The sequence below is a fragment of the Amyelois transitella genome, chromosome 4 (assembly GCF_032362555.1).
Source record: "Amyelois transitella isolate CPQ chromosome 4, ilAmyTran1.1, whole genome shotgun sequence".
In the NCBI taxonomy this organism is placed as follows: Eukaryota; Metazoa; Arthropoda; class Insecta; order Lepidoptera; family Pyralidae; genus Amyelois; species Amyelois transitella.
This window is the reverse complement of record NC_083507.1, coordinates 7,527,220-7,545,478: the sequence shown is the minus strand read 5'-3', so window position 1 is coordinate 7,545,478 and position 18,259 is coordinate 7,527,220. Positions and strand designations below refer to the sequence as shown.

General features: G+C 34.0%; 2 protein-coding genes across 2 annotated transcripts in view; one reads left to right on the top strand and one right to left on the bottom strand.

The window, feature by feature from the left end:
• The window catches only part of LOC106136926 (cyclic nucleotide-gated cation channel alpha-3), a 91,701-nt gene extending 74,511 nt beyond the window's left edge, over positions 1 to 17,190 (top strand). Inside the window, exons 7-13 of the mRNA XM_060954551.1 lie at positions 10,582 to 10,774; positions 13,965 to 14,065; positions 14,145 to 14,282; positions 15,496 to 15,663; positions 15,908 to 16,049; positions 16,464 to 16,712; positions 17,103 to 17,190. Of these exons, the coding sequence (XP_060810534.1) occupies positions 10,582 to 10,774; positions 13,965 to 14,065; positions 14,145 to 14,282; positions 15,496 to 15,663; positions 15,908 to 16,049; positions 16,464 to 16,712; positions 17,103 to 17,190 (1,079 nt within the window). The remainder of the gene's footprint in view (positions 1 to 10,581; positions 10,775 to 13,964; positions 14,066 to 14,144; positions 14,283 to 15,495; positions 15,664 to 15,907; positions 16,050 to 16,463; positions 16,713 to 17,102) is intronic.
• On the bottom strand, positions 6,387 to 8,039 carry LOC132904369 (uncharacterized). The gene is made up of 2 exons (XM_060954576.1): positions 7,814 to 8,039; positions 6,387 to 7,731 (listed from the first exon to the last, which is right to left on the bottom strand). Exon 2 carries the CDS (start codon positions 7,657 to 7,659, stop codon positions 6,535 to 6,537), a length of 1,125 nt encoding a protein of 374 aa, XP_060810559.1. The 5' UTR covers positions 7,660 to 7,731; positions 7,814 to 8,039; the 3' UTR covers positions 6,387 to 6,534.
• Positions 17,191 to 18,259: the final 1,069 nt, after the last annotated feature.

Here is an 18,259-nt window from a genome sequence, read left to right as displayed (position 1 = left end):
AGCATACTAATAGCCGTGTTGATATAACAGTCAATAATATTCCGATCAAATATACAGTCGAGAATATCCCAAACTGACTACTACTACTACAGAGAAGTTTGCAAAAAAATAAAAATAAATGAATGTACTTACATATTATCTTTTGTATTAATTTAATACACATTACTTTTGGTGCTTTTCCGCAATTTCCTCATTTTGTATCTTTGTCGCATGCCGCCATCATCCCGCCTGTATTTGAGCAAGATTAAATTACTCTTGCCTAAATGTCTGCACTGCACACAAAACGCACTACACATACACAATCTAAAGTGCACACAGACTTAAGTAGATACCTATAGTCTCTGATGGTTCCATTTTGCCTTTTAATACTCTTTTGGCCGTGTGGTGTTTAGCAGCGTAGATTATGACTTCATCTCTTTCTGTGAATGTCAATTATCACTTATCAATTACCGCTCGTCACGTCACATCAGTCCCTGTTGCATCTCAAACTTTTTTGATCATCCGGGTTATTTTTTTTATCATAGCCTTGGATTGGGTAAGTCAGGTTTTAACACAAAGCGACTCCCGTCTGACCTTCGCAAAATTTATATTTTGTATGTATTGTATATATTATGTACCTTCGTGTAACCAACTTTGTTCCTGGTACAAATATAAAAAAGAATAGGACTACTTTATCTTATTTCCTATGGAAATCGTAAGAGGCGACTAAGGGATATATAAACTTGGGATTCTTATTTCAGGCGATGGGTTAGCAACCTTTCACTATTTGAATCTCAATTCTATCATAAAGCCAAGCAACTGAACGTGGCCTATCAGTCTCAAGACTTCAAGACTGTTAACTCTGTCTACCTCGCAAGGGATATAGATGTGACGTGAAAACTTTATTTTACCTACTCCATCTACTCTCTTCACGGCATAAAAATTGAACTGGTATGCTGTCTTTAAGAAACCCTAAGCTAAGGATGCAATCGGGAATACGTTATCAGAGAGATAAGTTTGATATGAGCCAACGGAACCCATTTCAGAGAGGATCAACATTGTCTGAATTGTCTCATGATCAGGATTATGTTATCCGTCCGCCCGCCTATCAACATCTTTTCTTTTGCAACGTGAAATATGACATCCGTATTTATTAACGAGCTTATCCGAAACTGACGAGCTTGCATGAAGGGAGTTATGACTGTGGATAAAGCGACCGGTTTAAAAGTATCCGAGATTCATAGACTAATAAAAGCTTTTACTAAATATTCCCTCAAAGACAGAAAATGAAATATTTTAGTTTGATGAGGGCAGAGCTGCGGGGAAAAGCTAGTATAAATCAACTATTATCCTTCAGGCGTCAAATCTGGTTACATCCTTACCTTTCTGATGCCGCGGTACGAGTAGTACTCTCCGGGAAAGAGGCGTGATTTTATACGTAATAAAAGAATAAATCCTTTGTTGTTATAATAGAAAATTATTTTTTTCGTGTATTTACAACGACGCTCTTGAATTAATTTTTGGATTTAAAAATCAATTATTACTTTTTTATGCAATACAACTTAATAGAAATCTAGAATAGCTAGAAACCGATTCTAGTTACTCTTTTGGATTAATTGCATAAAATGAACCTAAAGTATCTTATCTTAATCTTCGATTTACATGAAAAACGTTTCAACCTCTCGAATTTCTAATCATAGAGTGAAAAAATACCACTGAAGCAGTTAAATGATTTAAGAATATTATTGCGTTTAATTTACCAAAGCATTCTTAATAATGACTGACTGAATGGCCACGTTCAGCTATTTGGCTTAATGATAGAATTGAGATTCAAATTTAATTTTTTTCAATTCATGGCCATTTAGTCTTTTCAAGACTGTTGGCTCTGTCTTCCCCGCAAGGGATATAGACGTGACCATATGTATGTATGTATGTATTCATAATAATGTTGTTTTTCATCAGAATATTTGCTCGTTTTTTACCGCAAAAGATTTGAAATAGTCCACGAACGAGTATGATTCTAATCGTGTATGTAAAACTTCTTAAAACTAACTAACTTAAAAGTTTTACAATATCTGCGTTAAACAATATACCCAACTGTTCGATTTCCTTACTGACAAATACATATGACATGTTATAGAACAAACAGTTGGAATCACGGCGAGAATCAGATGTCGCCATTGTCGACGTACGTCAGAACCTGTCACCTATAATGTCGGGACTATGCTAGGAGCGGTGAAGCGTGGGCGTTCTGAATGTCAAGTACGTGTTCCCTAGTTCCATCGTGAGGAAATAAAGTTCGTTTTTATATCGGGAAATATTCTAATTTTCTTTAAACTGAATTGGCGGTGAGCTGAGAGCTGTCAATAATATTACAATATGTGAAGTATTTATTATGCTAATATATTAAGCATCAGGATTCAAACGTCGTTGCAAAAAGATTATTTTATTCTATGAAATTGCTCTTAATATCTGTAACTCCTGCCTACTTAACCAGAAAAAATGTTACTTTATTTGTATGATATCTACAACAATGTTTTTAGGTAATCTAAATACCATCATTTAGCCCAACAGCAGACTTGGCCTTTCAATCTTATAACTTATAATCGATAAACTTGTGGTTACATGTATGAATTAAATATCTGCAACTATTTATAAAGACTATGTGTTAAGTTTCTAAGTAACCCTTTGACTAGGAAAGGGACGTTTTTACAATTGCGCCACATGTCAGCCATAACACAAAGAGGCTTATGCAGCTCGTGCAATATAGTGCTCTGACCTGAATACGGATACAGAATAACTAACAAACAGAAGAAAAACTTCAGTTAACATACATTTATCTTGTGTTTTAGTACGGGGTAAACAGAGAAAACAGTCTCAAAAAGACCGAAAATCCACGTTCGGCTGGATAGCTTAAGTAATTGCAATAGCCCATCGCCTAAAAAATCACATTTTTATTAGACTTCCCTTGATTGACTTTTACAATCTATACAATTGTTCCATTTATCTTACTAATTAATCATAGTAATTATACAGAAAATTTATAACTGACGGTTAATTTGACTCTAACAATGGTTATATATATAATGATATGAATTTGGTGAAATAATATTCTGATGTGTTGCTCTAAAAAGAGAAATTTATTTTTGAAAAGTAGAACGCAAGACAAAACAATAAAACAAAAACAACTTAAAAGTAATATTCTTACCTAAAAAGAGAAACGACATATAATGCAATTATTTCACTCTAAACTAACAAAATATGGAACTTATTTATTTTAACTAATTTATTTATGATATTTTGTAATTCAATTTTATAGTCTTGAGAATATTTGAATTATTTTTACCGGTTAATCAATTGACAGTGACATACGTCACAAATATTCTAAAATCCTATGATGAACCAAAGAGTTCAACATATCTGATGAACCAAAGAGTTCATTACATCTCCCCCCCTAAAAAGTGCTTTCTCGGATCGGAATTAGTTTAGTGATATGGAAAATATTTGATTCACACTTTTTATGACCTGTGTCAATTCTATAAATTGATTTAGAAAGCTTCTGTAAAACTTCATAAGGACCTATTTTTAATTCATCTAACTTTTTCCTGTTCAGTCGGTTACCATTTTCAACATAAACCAAATCTCCGACTTTCAAGTCATAATTAATTCTGTTTTTATCAAAGTAAATTTTATTATAATTGTGTGATTTTAAAGTATTTTCTAATGCAATTTTTCTATCTTCCGTCAAATCATTACAATTATCATATTTTAATTCCTCCGGTAAAATATCAGTATTTTTCCCTTCTAAAAGATAACTTGGGGAAAACCCTGTTACCGTGTGTTCTGTTTCATTATACATTTGGGTACATTCATGAGCAATAGTTGTCCAAGAAAGTTTATTTTTCTTCTCATTTAACCTACATCTTATTTTGTTAACCAAAGTTTGGTTTAATCTCTCATTTAAACCATTTGAAAAAGGCGCATTTACAGCTGTGAAGACAATAGGTATATTTTCTTTATTTAAATAATTCTTAAATTCTTTGGAATTGATACCCGGATATTGATCAGAAAGAATGAGACCAATCTTATTTCCCTGTGGAACTTTTTGAATCAGTTTTATAAAGTCAGTTGAATTTTGTGTTTTTGAAGTCAATATGAAAGCATATCTAGAAAAATGATCTACCAATAAATGTAAATATGTTTTAGTGGATCGTGAGCCACCAAATCCGCCCACAGTATCTATTGACACTATCTCAAAAGGATAAGTAGCAGGACCCAGGTGAGACATTAGTCCAAAATTGTACTTTCCTCTTGATTTATTCTTTATGCAGGTTTCGCAGTGTTCACAAAATCTTTGTATGTTGTATGATAAATTTTTGGCTGTATAGAATCGTTTGATTTTATTTTTCATTTGTTGTGTCCCGATGTGACAATATTTATAATGAACTTTCCCTATAAGTTTTTTACTGAATTCTTCTGTTAATACTATTTTGTCTTTTTTTCCAACCTTTTGATAATATATATTATTTCTTTGGGTGAATTTCTTGTTATTCAGGTTTACATCTTTATTCTTCTCTTGATCAGTCTTTATATCCTCTAATGTAATAAAATTTACCAATTTCAAAATATCTTCTTGATTTTCATATGGTTCCAGAACGGCATTTCTGCTTAAACTGTCTGCTTCTATGTTATATTTTCCTGGAGAATATATAATTTCAAAATTAAACTGAGATATATAATAAGTTAAATCTCCCAAATCTTCATCTGTTCTAGCTTTTATATTCATTTTCTCTAGTGGCTTATGATCTGTAAAAACTTTAAATCTTTTTCCAATAAGCCAATATTGCCAATATTTTAATGCTTCTTTTATTGCTAAACATTCAATATATATAGCTTTCTTCTTTTTTTGAGAGTCATTTAATTTCTTTGAAAAATATGCACATGGTTTTTCTTCTCCATCACTTTGTGGTTGTTTTAATACCGCTCCTAAGCCCAGTATACTAGCATCAGTATAAATATGTATAGGTAAATCCGGATCAAAAATTGCTAAAACAGGTTTCGAGCAAAGAATTTTTTTAGTGATTTCGAAAGATTCTTGACACTTTTCTGACCAAACAAATTGCTGTCCTTTTTTTAATAAATTATGTAGTGGGTTTAATATTATTGATATATTTGGTATATACTTTCCATAAAAATTTATTTTACCTAAAAATTGCCCTACATTTTTTTGTGACTTCGGAACCGGGAATTCTTTTATAGCAATTAAATTATCCTTTAATGGAGTGATTGTTTTGTTTTCGATGATATGACCTAGGTATTTCACTGAATTTTGAGCAAAACTACATTTCGAAAATTTCAATCTAAAACCTTCCTTTGAAATTGCCTCTAATAATAACGATAAATGTTTAATATGATCCGAGAAAGTCTCCGAGAAAACCAGAATATCGTCGATGAACGTTACAGTAAAATTTGATAATTTATGTTTACGTATAATGCTACTTAGAATTCTTTGGAAAATCGCCGGAGATGTCTTTAAACCAAAAGGCAAACAAGTCCACTGATAATGTCCTTCTTGTGTAACAAACGCTGTCTTCTCTCTATCCTCAATTTTTAATGGTATTGACCAGAATGCTGAATTTATATCAAGTGTTGAAAAAAACTTACATTTGGTTGTCTTTACCATCAAATCTTCTATCCTTGGAAATGGTTGTGATTGTGGAACCACAATTTTATTTAACTCACGAAAATCTATACATAATCTTGTTCTTTTCCCATCTTCTTTTTTATAAGCTAAAGTTACTGGCGCAGCAAAAGGACTATAAGACTCTTCTATCAATTTTTCTTCTAAAAGTTTAGATACTTGTTCTTCAATTTCCTTTTTATCTTGTATAGTGCATCTGTATGGTCTCTTACTACAATATTTATCCACCATTAAATCAATATGAGCTTCATACCCCTTCACAGTGCCTATATCATATTTATCTTTTGCGAAAAGGGACTTATATTTGCATATCAATTTATCTATTTCAGATTGCTTTTGAATATCTAAATGATTAACAAATATTACAAATTGGTCTTCTTCAATATGTTCATTAAAGTTTATCATATACTCTTCTTTGTTTTTTATATTTCTTCCGTTTTTGTTAGACTCTTTAATCATTTTTCCTATATATTCTTTATCTTCATTTGTTTTTAAATTGAGTACAATTTGAGCAATTTCTAACTTTTCATTTTGAGCTAATTGAAACTTTTTTATACAGTCTAGACCAACTAAAAAATTATACTTAAAATTTTCTTTATCTATTACAAAAACATCCATATTCTTCTCAATATCAAAAATCTTTATCTTCAATGTTACTATCCCTAATGTTTTTTTCACACCATTAATCGTTCTTAAATTTGCAGTTTTAATAGAAATATTATTGTTGCTTGATAGATTTTTTAAACATAACAATTTAGAATTTATCAAGGAAACATTTGATCCCGAATCATAAATACCAGTTGTTTGTAGAGTATCGTTCAACAATAATTTAATCTTGATTAATGGTGGTACAATCAGTTTTTTGGATCAATTTCATTTAATTCGGTTTCTAATTCAGAATTATTAACAGTTCTTATGTGTTCTCTTTTATTATTATAGCTATTATTTTTAAACCAACATAATGATTCTGGATGATAACGAGAGCCTTTGTTTTCCTTTTCACAAATTCTGCATGGTTTATAATTACTATCCTTTTCTTTATTTTTATTTCCCAAATTTCCGGCGTTATTATTTAAATATTTTTTATTTGCTAGATGTTCCAATCCCCGTATATTATTAAATAAATCTTTAGTTTCTTTTATATTACATCTATCAATCTTGTCAGCAATAAAATTTGGGAGTCCAGTAGCAATTAAATCAATAAGAGTTGATGAATCCATTGTTTTATTTATCTCCAATAAAAGCTTTTCTTTTTTTAAAGCATACTCCATTAACGACCCTTGCCTATATTTAAACAAAATTGCATACCTTACCGGAGACCACCCTCTATCAGCAAATGTTTCACAGAAGTTTTCTTTCCAAGTTGACCATTCCGAATTTAATGTATATTTTATAAGCATAGAACTATACCAGTCAAGACTAGAATCTTCTAAGAATAACCTTAATGCTTCAATTTTAACAGAGTCTTCCGTTATACTCATACGAGTACATTCCATTTCGAATATGTCCAACCATTGTGTTACATTTGAGGTTTTTTTATTAAATTTCTGCAAAACAAATTTCTCTGTCAATTTCTTTATATTATAGGATTTTCCAGTCTCTTTGTTACAGGCGTTGAAATTTTCAAAGAATTTTGTCATTGCTTCTTCTGAAATACAGGCCGCAGGCTTTTGTATGTCACATTCCTCTAACAAATATCCTTTAAACTGCATATTTCCATCCTCATCCATATATGCTCCTCTTATCTCCGGCGTTACACGTATCCAAACTTGTCTTTTGTCATGTCTTTTATGTATAGTATCTTTTAATTTCAGGTAAACTTGAGTTTTGATCACTTGTTCATGTAATCTTGCTGGTTGAAGTTTTTCAGGTATCAAATAAGTGTGTTTCTCAAATTCCAATGAAGTAATGCAAAGTACGTTTGTTTTTGGGTCATTTTCCATCGCTTTTATTACGAATTCAAATCGTATTCTCTCCATTGTGTAAAGGTTAGCGAATATGTCGTTTTATAATGATATGAATTTGGTGAAATAATATTCTGATGTGTTGCTCTAAAAAGAGAAATTTATTTTTGAAAAGTAGAACGCAAGACAAAACAATAAAACAAAAACAACTTAAAAGTAATATTCTTACCTAAAAAGAGAAACGACATATAATGCAATTATTTCACTCTAAACTAACAAAATATGGAACTTATTTATTTTAACTAATTTATTTATGATATTTTGTAATTCAATTTTATAGTCTTGAGAATATTTGAATTATTTTTACCGGTTAATCAATTGACAGTGACATACGTCACAAATATTCTAAAATCCTATGATGAACCAAAGAGTTCAACATATCTGATGAACCAAAGAGTTCATTACATATATTTACAAATTTGAACACTTCCTGGTCCATTACTAAGATGTGTTAACTCCAGATGCTTTTCATTTCGTATCTAGCACAGGAGACTGGAAACAGATACGTTTGCCTGTTTAATTCTATTTTAAGGCCTTCGAGCATTTAATACGTATGAGGGACGGGTTTTACGGCTGTTCCGCTGAGAAACTTATCCGCGAAGGAGCTTTGATCAGGGTAATAAAAAGCGTTCGTGGATTACATTAATGCCTGAGTTACAGGCGTTACAGGGTATTAAAGCTTTTGAATTTAGATCACGGATTCGTAATGATGACGTGCGGTTTGAACTTTTGTAACAGACTTAATTCTTTTATGCGATATCCATACTTATATTATAAATAGAAAACAACTGTATTTTTGTTTGTAACCAATAAATTTATACACTACTTTGGCACAATAAAGAATAAAACATTTCTTGGATTTTTGGATAAATCAGGTCTAGAAACAAATGGACAACGACAGACCCCGCTGCTTTTGCAGGGGAATTAAACCCATTAAAGGATCATATTTACAATACATCCAGTTGTCTGAATATGTCAATATTATTGCAGTGTTTGCTATAAAATTTATGTCTAAATCGTAGCAAGTGCTACATGACGGCTGTGTAGCAAACTATGTACCAGCTACGCTCGTAGATTCGTAGGCAATTTCGTAGCAATAAATATGAACACGCTACTATAACACCGACGACAACCGACTATGGCCCAAAAAAGAATATAAAATTTTTAGGGTTAATGTACGTATGTACATACCAACATATTATACACATCACGTCTGTTTACCGGAGGGGTAGGCAGAGACTACATCGTTCTACTTGTAAAGAGCACGAATCATTCTGCTTACGTATAATTTCACTAACAGAATATCCTAGGAGCAGAGAAGAATAGCAGCACTACACTGAAGTCGTAGAAGAGACTAAAGGCAAGACTGGTCATTGTCAGGCAAGCGGTCGATCGTAAATACTTTTTTAATCTTTTTTATATCGGAATTTGTTCTTATATTTATGTTTTAACCGACCCAAAGTTCAATCAGCTTTTTTCTATTGGTGACGGGAAACACACTGACCACATATTTGTTCATGAAATGAAATGTACTGAAATGAAATGAATTCATGAAATGAACAAATATTTGGAACACCGCGGTAGGAAAGACATGTATCAAACAGGATTTTGTCAATAATTAATAGCTTTAGTTTAATTTAAGCAAATATCTTGTTACCTTGTTGCATCGCTCTATCGAATTTCTCGTTAACCAATAATTTTGCAAATTTCACATTTAATAACAGCTAAATGGAATTTAAGCCGATTGAAATCAATTCGAGTCGCGTATTACGAAACCACACACGTACCCGGGGAGGTATTTTTAATTTAGTCCCCCATTCAAAACCGACGAGACGAGTGATTATCATTCGCTCTTTCCATCATTCTCATGGATCTTTTGCCGTCTAATTTATTTTCATTTCAGTTTCGTTTATCAGAAATATATCAATTATTTCTTATAACTTTACATGTCATAATACCATATCAACAACGTCTTAATATTTCATTTAAAATAAAAGAAGTGTGATATTTTTTTTAAATATGACATATAGGGAGTAAGAAACATACATACATATGGTCAAGTCTATATCCCTTGCGGGGTAGACAAAGCCAACAGTCTTGAAAAGACTGAATGGCCACGTTCAGCTATTTGGCTTAATGATAGAATTGAGATTCAAATAGTGACAGGTTGCTAGCCCATCGCCTAAAAAAGAATCCCAAGTTTGTAAGCCTATCCCTTAGTCGCCTTTTACGACATCCATGGGAAAGAGATGGTGTGGTCCTATTCTTTTTTGTATTGGTGCCGGGAACCACACGGCACCAATACAAATACAATACGAAGTAAGAAAGTTTAGTATTATTCTGAAAAATTTCATCTAACTGCCTATGTCCAGTATTTTTTTTAAGTTTTGGTATTTTGAAACAACCGGCTTAAGACCTTTTCCGTTGGAATATAATTAATATGGATAAGCGAGAGTGACCCGCTATTTACGAACTCTGAATACGAAGAATCTTAGGCATAAGCTAGTTAAACTTTATATTATCCGTATTATTGCCTGAAACCCTACCTGCCACGAGCAGATAGGAAACAAGAGCTTTAGTTAAACGCTTTAGCAAAGTTGTGATTGCAATTATTTCTTACTAGCATCAAGTTAGTGCCTGACACACGAGGCGCCCCACTTAGACCAACTTAACTTACTCGGCGACAGGTGAGATTAAGTGCGATGTGCAAAAGTGAAATTTAATTTTCTTACCTCGACTTTAAACGTAGATCCATCTCAGCCCATTTCAAGTGTGAATAATTTACGTCAAAGCATAAGCGGTAACAAAAACGTTGATCACAGTAAGAAAAATGTAATCCATATAATTTTTAGTTCTCGTTTGGGATGTGCGTTAATATGTCAACTAAACAGAGTCCTATTTTTAATTTTGTAATTAATCTCAATTTCTTTGTTGCAGCCAAGCTGGATGGAGTAAAAACGTACATGCGTATGCGCCGGGTGCCCACACACCTTCAGGTCAAGGTGATCAAATGGTTCGATTACCTGTGGCTCACTCAGAAGTGCTCTGATGAAGAGAAAGCCGTCTCCTGCCTCCCTGATAAACTGAAGGCGGAGATAGCTATCAATGTTCATCTGGATACTCTGAAAAGGTGAGTGAACATGGAGTTTAGTAGGGATTACCTGTTTTTTTTGTGTCTACTACTCATTTAAAAATTAATTTCTTTCCTTAAATCCGCGATAGAAAAATGGACATTATGGTATATCTTTGATATTTATCATTTCAAAAAGATTATTTTGGTATATTTTCTGTTTTTGTACAATAAGTTACACAAGTAGACTCTATGATAGTTATAATGCCATAAATTGCGTGTAATAAACTTACTAAAACTAACTTAAATTACCCCGTAATCAAAACTCAGTAATACAGATGCATTTTTTATTAATGTTATTATTTCCTGTAATTTGAAGGCCTCTGTGGCGCAGCGGTAGTGCGCTTGCCTTTGACACTGGAGGTCCCGGGATCGAATCCCGGTCGGGTCATTATGAGAAACAAACCTTTTTTTGATTGACCTGGGTCTTGGATTTTTATTTATATAAGTATTTACTATAAAATATAGTATCGTTTAGTAAGTATCTTGTGCCACAAGTCCCCAACTTATTTCGTGGCTAACTCAATTGGTATAATTTAATTTTTTACTTTAGTTTGGTTTTTATTTCTTGAGCACTTAGCTTAACTTTCTCTTTAATAAAAATTACCATGACATTAAAAGCAAAATACTACCTTTAGCATATCTACTACCTATTAACACGTTTATACCTGTTTTACTACTCTATATAATAACAATTTGTTTCTTATAACAACAACAATATTCTCTAGTAAGTTATAATGGATGAAAATATGGTGTGGTTCCGTAGTCAGGAAGATGAGAAAATGTAAACAGCTCCACAAACTCGCACAGAAACTCAACAATCAAGCCAACTCAACTACAAAACATAGAAAGTATAAAACTTATTTTTGAATTACTAAGAAATCTTACTTAACTAAAATACAAATGTACATTTATTCGAAGTAACAAGTACCCTGTGTCGTAAAAAATAAGTATTACTCCAAAAAAGATTATAATTTTTTTTTTATATTTTAAAATAACTTAGTACACATATAAATAATCTACACGTGTTTTAATATTACCAAGGTTTTATTACAAATATCAAATATTATTCATGAAACAATCAAAGTAATTACTTAACTTCTATGCCTACCTTATTCTGTGATTCTGGCCTGCATATTTTGCTAACTCGAGTGTGAGATATTTACGACCGGCACAAACTACTGAATTGTGTAATAGGTTCAGTTGTTAATCAATGTAGGAGAGAAAACCATATATTGAAACATGCAATACTTAGAATCTTAAATGTAATTTGTGATACAATTAAACCTTATTAGTTGTTTCATGAAATTCGAAATCAGATGAGATGTTTTTATTATATTTAATGTTATTATATTTAGTCTCTGCCTACCCCTCCGGGAAAGAGGCGTGATTTTATGTATGTATTTAATGTTAATGTAAATTTAAACATACAATACTTACAGCTGAATGTAGGTAGAGGTACGAGTATAATGAAATGTGAGTAGTTCTAGTCGGGTGGTTGGTACCCATAAACTCTATGATCACCTTCTACTTCTTCCCCTAACAAAATCCCCAAGAACGTATAAATTCTCTCTTGGTGGTCCTTAAATTAACATGTAGCTTATACGAGGAAAAGTGTGTAAATAAATCTGATAAGTAGTTCTGTTGCGAACGGTACGGTAATGAATCAAATTTACTTTCTCCAACTGGTTAAGTTACAGTAGTTGGTAAAGTTTGTTTTTCGAAATAAACAAAGATATATATTTTGAACGGTTATTCATCTTAACATTCAAGCTTGTCGGTTATGGTATACTTGACCTGGCCTTTAGTCATAATTTTAACTGAACAGAAATGAAAAGCTTAGAATTTTTGAATAAAATCGAATGATATGATGAACTTGCTAGTTTTATAGGAAAAAAGTGGATGACATTTGAGATAACGATGATAGATGACTTATTTTGATGGCATAAATAAGTGGATGCCAATATGAAATTGATACTATGATTTTTATCCCTCTATGTAGATTATATACCTATTAAGACTATAATTATTCTGTTTGCCAATAACAATAGTATTAAATATTGTTAATGCGAAAGAGGCAGACCGCCAAATTTACGTATATTCAGTTATCTGACACAGGGAAGTTACAAAGTGTAACTATATTACAATACAAGCCCATCCCATGTTTATATGATCAAGCAAGATTTCACAATGGTATCAAGTTAAGGGAGCATCCACTGGAGAAAGTTTACAAGGTATTTTCATCCCAATTAGTTGTTCTCCTGTTACTAGAAGATCGCTGTCATCAATCATAAAGTTAACACCGTTGTAGAATATAATTTTCTTTCAACTTTCGATGTTTGAAATTTCCTTATATGGTGGAAATTACCAACGTCAGTTAAGTACTGAAATATAAATAAAAAGCTGATATATAAATAAATTTACGAATAAGTATCTATTCTAACCGTGTTGTGTTTTGCTGTGTTGTTCCCGGCACCAAAAGAAAAAGAATAGGACGACTCCTCTCTTACCCATGGATAATGTAAAAGGCGAATAAGGGATAGGCTTATATACTTGGGATTCATCTTTTAGGCAATGGGCAACCTGTCACTATTTGAATCTCAATTCTATCATTAAGCCAAATAGCTGAACGTGGCCTTAAAGTCTTCTGAAGGCTGTTGGCTCTGTCTACCACGCAAGGGATATAGACGTGATTATATGTATGTATCTGTTCTAACTTTGCCGAGATCTGTCAAATTTATTATCAGAAAACAATGCCACGAATAAGACAAATAGGTAGCATTGTGTAAAAAAGCTACAAAAACTATCTGTACGGGTACTGTACGAGTATAATGTTTTGCATGCACATTTAATTAGAACACTTGGATTCTTTTGTGAAATTGCTTTGTATAATTAGATAAAAATTATATTCAGTAATAGTGAGTGTGCGCAATACACCCACATTAATGCAGAGCGGCAGTTCCAGCTTAATATCCCGTGTTGTATAATTAAAAAGAGAAACATTCGCTTTTTACGTCCATGAATTATTCAAAAGTGTTCGTTTATACGATCCGTAAATTTTTGTCGCCAAATGGCTCTACCAAGCTTTATGTTTACAGCTAAATTCTACACATTCATTAAATTGCGGGTATTGCTTAATGTGATATTGTGTCTGTATGATTAGTAAAAATTTTCCATGTCATTGTTTTAGGGTGGAAATCTTTCAAAATACCGAGGCGGGATTTCTGTGTGAGCTGGTGTTGCGACTGCGGCCAGTATTATTTTCACCTGGTGATTACATTTGTAGAAAAGGTAAAGGTTATATATTTTATGAAGTACACTCTACCTAAACCAAAGGCTTAAAATCTAATTTCTTATGCTTTGTCACAAGGTGAAGTCGGGAAGGAGATGTACATAGTAAATCGAGGGAAACTACAGGTGGTGGGCGACAACGGGAAGACGGTGTTAGCAACACTCAAGGCGGGTTCTTATTTTGGAGAAATTTCCATTCTGAACATGGGCACGGCAGGTAAACAACTTGGTAAATATCGCCTCGGCCCGAGACGCCACGCCATTATTATTATATGTTATTTTGTTGAAAAGTTTCGAAAAGCAAACGTTTCGAGGAGACGCTGCAGTCAGGCCGAAGGAGCGGCCACGGCGCTAACAACAGGTTTTGGGACATCAATCCGAAAGTACTGCCAATGCTTTGGGTGGCCACGTTGTTGTCTTCTTAACCTTTCTCTAAACACACAACAACATGGACACCATTCGCGGTAACACCGCCTTTGTCAGATATAATATTAGGGAATGCTTTTAAATTTTTATTATTTTCTTTGTTAACATAATTCGCATTTAATGCTATTGTTTCAATTGTTTCCGTTCACGCTCTTTACATTCGTTTATTTTTTTTATTGACATTCTGAACAAAGAAGTAGAGCTACACGGTAAGCTGCATTATTCATATTATTTCAATTGGATTTTATTGGCTTCTTTTTAGTCGTTCTCCAGGATTTTGTAGCATCTAGTGTCATGTGTTCTGTTCTCGTCTCATGTTCTCTCTCTCCTTGGTTGTATTGAAGGCAGTGTCCCCGATCGCTTTGCATCTTCCCCGATTACCTAATTTTTATATTTGGCGTGACCTCTTGGCGCATGTTGCCCCCTTATGATTAAGTGTACTATTTACCTTCATGTATTTAAAATCCTTAGTCTTCTGTCAATTGGGTTTATAAAGCGTTCTTTTAATTTTCAATACTTATAAAATTTGTAGACATGCTTAATTCTATCAAGAACTTACAATTTTTATACTATTTTTTACTTATACGCTTTGTATTTGTTATGAAGCACATATTGAGAACTCGATAGAGAATGATGCTTCTTATAGTTATTTTAAGATAATTTATTTTTAAACTTTTCAATGACATGACTCCAATCTGATTATATTTAATCCACCCTGCTAAAGTAAGGTAGCTACAGTGAATCTTTCTCCTGAATCGGCTTAATCTTTATCTCCCACTGATCTTGTTATACAATTACCCATTGTATGTGTTACCCTGCCACCGGTGTTTCGGTTTCCCTTAAACGATCTTATGATCTCTACTGGTTGGCATAAACTGAACAAGCGATTAAACAATTTGATAATGGAGCGAAATTAAAGTTAAAAAGTAAACAGCCAGAACAGATCATAAGCTCTTTGGGCCGGACACCGGTTGGCACGGAGTGTGTGTGTGACACGTTGACAGGAAACCGGCGGACAGCATCGGTGCGGTCCGTCGGCTACTCGGATCTGTTCGTGCTGAGCAAGAAGGACATGTGGGACGTGCTGAAGGAGTACCCCGCGGCCCGGGTCCGCCTGGAGGCCATCGCCGTCAAGAGACTTGAGAAATATAAGAAAGCGCCACTTGAAAAAGGCATGTACTCTGAATAAATCCACATAAATATGAAGATGCTGGTTTATGGATTGTAAACAATTATATCTTTGTGCTAATCTATATAGCTGAAGTGTTTGTTGTTTAAAGGGTCTATTTAAGCACACTATATTATTTTTATTTTCACTTAAATAAAATTTGCAGCAGATTTTTGTGTCTTCAATAGCAAAGGCATCACATCCTCTTGCAATTCAAGGATATTATAAATATATTATAACGGTTGTAGTGGCAATGGGACGCTGCCAATCGACGCCCGGGCTCGTGGAGACGAGTGGGCGCGTTCCTATAGAGGAGATGCAGCTCCCGCCAGCGCCCATGCAGCAGATGCACCCCTCACACCCGCCTTCCTACCGGGACCAGCTTTATAGGTAACCATATGACCGTACTGAGATACATAACTTCTTCTTAAAATCATGTACTTTTTTACCTCGTACCTCGATTTATCTATTTTGCCTCTCATCGCTTCCCTTTCCATTAACGTTTATCATAATTTAACGTAAATCTCGGATAGGCCAAACCTTTCGTAACGAAATTTAGACTGTTGAAAAATTTAACTACACGTACATATGAGTATATGCTATGTAAAGTAAAAAAGATAATGGATGTAGATTTACTTGTACAACTTTCACCCATAATACCAAAGATGTGGTAACACTATGAAAGACTCCGAAGATACACTTCACAGAGTACGTGCGTACGTACAGTTTCTAACTCTTTCAATATAGCCAGAAATGTAATAGAAGCCTGAAAATGGTGTCTCAATCAATGGTCTTACCCCACAGTTCGTCAGTAAGCCCTCTTCGTGTAGCATCTCCAGTAGCGTCTCTCGCGTCGAGCGTCCGGAGCAGCGCAGCCGGCGGCGGAAGCATAGCCGCAGTGAGCATGAGCATGGCGCCGCGAGTAATGCTCGACTCACATGACGCGTTAGAGTGCGAGATCAAAAGACTGCGCGAGCGCTTGTACACGGTCGAGACGGAGAACGCCGCCATGTCCGCCAAGTTGAGCCAGCAGCAGTGGGAAGTAGATCAGAGGTACATATTTGAACTTTACTCTTAAATACCACTTAATATGCCATTAACACTACCATTTCTTCCGTGGGTTCATAAGTATTTGAATGGAGTAAGTACTACAAACTATGAAGCCGTTTATTGACTTAGATTTAAAAATTCGAACAACAAGTGGAGCACTCCACTCTTTCTCTTGGACGTAAAAGGCGACTAAGGAAAAGCCTTATAAACTTGGGATTTATCTTTTAGGCGATGGGCTAGCAACCTATCCCTATTTAAATCTCAATTCTATCATTAAGCCAACAGCTGAACGTGGCCTATCAGTCTTTTCAAGATTATTGGCTCTGTTTACCACGCGAGGGTTAAAGACGTGGCGAATGTACATTTATCAATTAGTATTGTTATCTATCGCAGGCTACAAGAGATCGAGATGCAGATCTGCGGTGGCAGTTCGCTAAGTTCGCAGGAGGAGAATGAACGGAATCGCGAGAGCATCATTTAACGGCGCGCCTCGCCCCCGCCCCCCGCCGCGCGGCCCCCGCCTCTGCCCTGCGCTGTCCTGCGCTGCCCCGCCGCCGCCGTCTACTGAACCTTTCAGCACCCGCGTGCTATCTAGTGACATGTGAACCAATGACTTGTGTTTTATGAGGAAAATATTATTATGGAATATTAATACGAATTAACTTTATCAAATTTATATATACGTAGTATATACGACTCGCTAATATTTGACGAGTGTCGTGGAGTGAGATTTTGCCGAGACAATATTATCTTAAATTTAAATCGTTTAGGTACATCGAGGAGTGTGATGTGGGGAGTGTGTGAGCGGCGATCGTCGCAGTCTCAGCGTTCAGTTCGCGCCTCAAAAGGCCGTTTGTTTCTTAGTGGCTGTATGTTGTGCATACCTCGTGTCTATGTTAACAATATTTTATTTTTTGTGAACAACAGCAAGTTTGCGCGGGATTCCAGCTCAGATTTATTTGATGTAATGAAGTTTACCTATTTTGCCATTGTTTCCTGTTTCACGATAGCGAAACTTTAACTTCTCGAGTTTGTGTACAAAAGTTATCCTGTATCTTATAATAACTATCTGAAACTATGTGCCAAGAACATGGTAAAAATAGATATGTGTTATTGTATAAGAATTTTATGTTAGCCCACGAATGGAGTGATGGATATATCCTTGTCCATAAAATTTGAGCTTTAATTATAATAAAATCCCGGAAGACTTGATCACATTTTGATATTGCGTTTTTATCGTTCATTTGTTACTACACTAATAAAACAGTTTAGGAATAGTTAATTCTTCGTCAATAAATTTGGTATGTATAATAATCTATGTATATTCGTGAAATTACGAAGCAGTTTTTTCCGATGTAATAAAATAAATCGACCATAGTATGTTGTCATTTGTTATACTATGAAATGAATTATTACCTATGTATTAAGAGTAGCTTAAAACTGCAAAGTCAGTTTTGGTAATTTAAAATCACTACTGCCAAATAAGATTTAAGTAAGTAAAACAAATGTTTTAATGTAAGTTTATTCGAGTAACTGAAAAATGTTTTGTA

What these genes read in the sequence shown, in the direction of transcription:
- LOC132904369 (XM_060954576.1), bottom strand. Translation starts at nt 7,659, where the DNA reads ATGGAGAGAATACGATTTGAATTCGTAATAAAAGCGATGGAAAATGAC.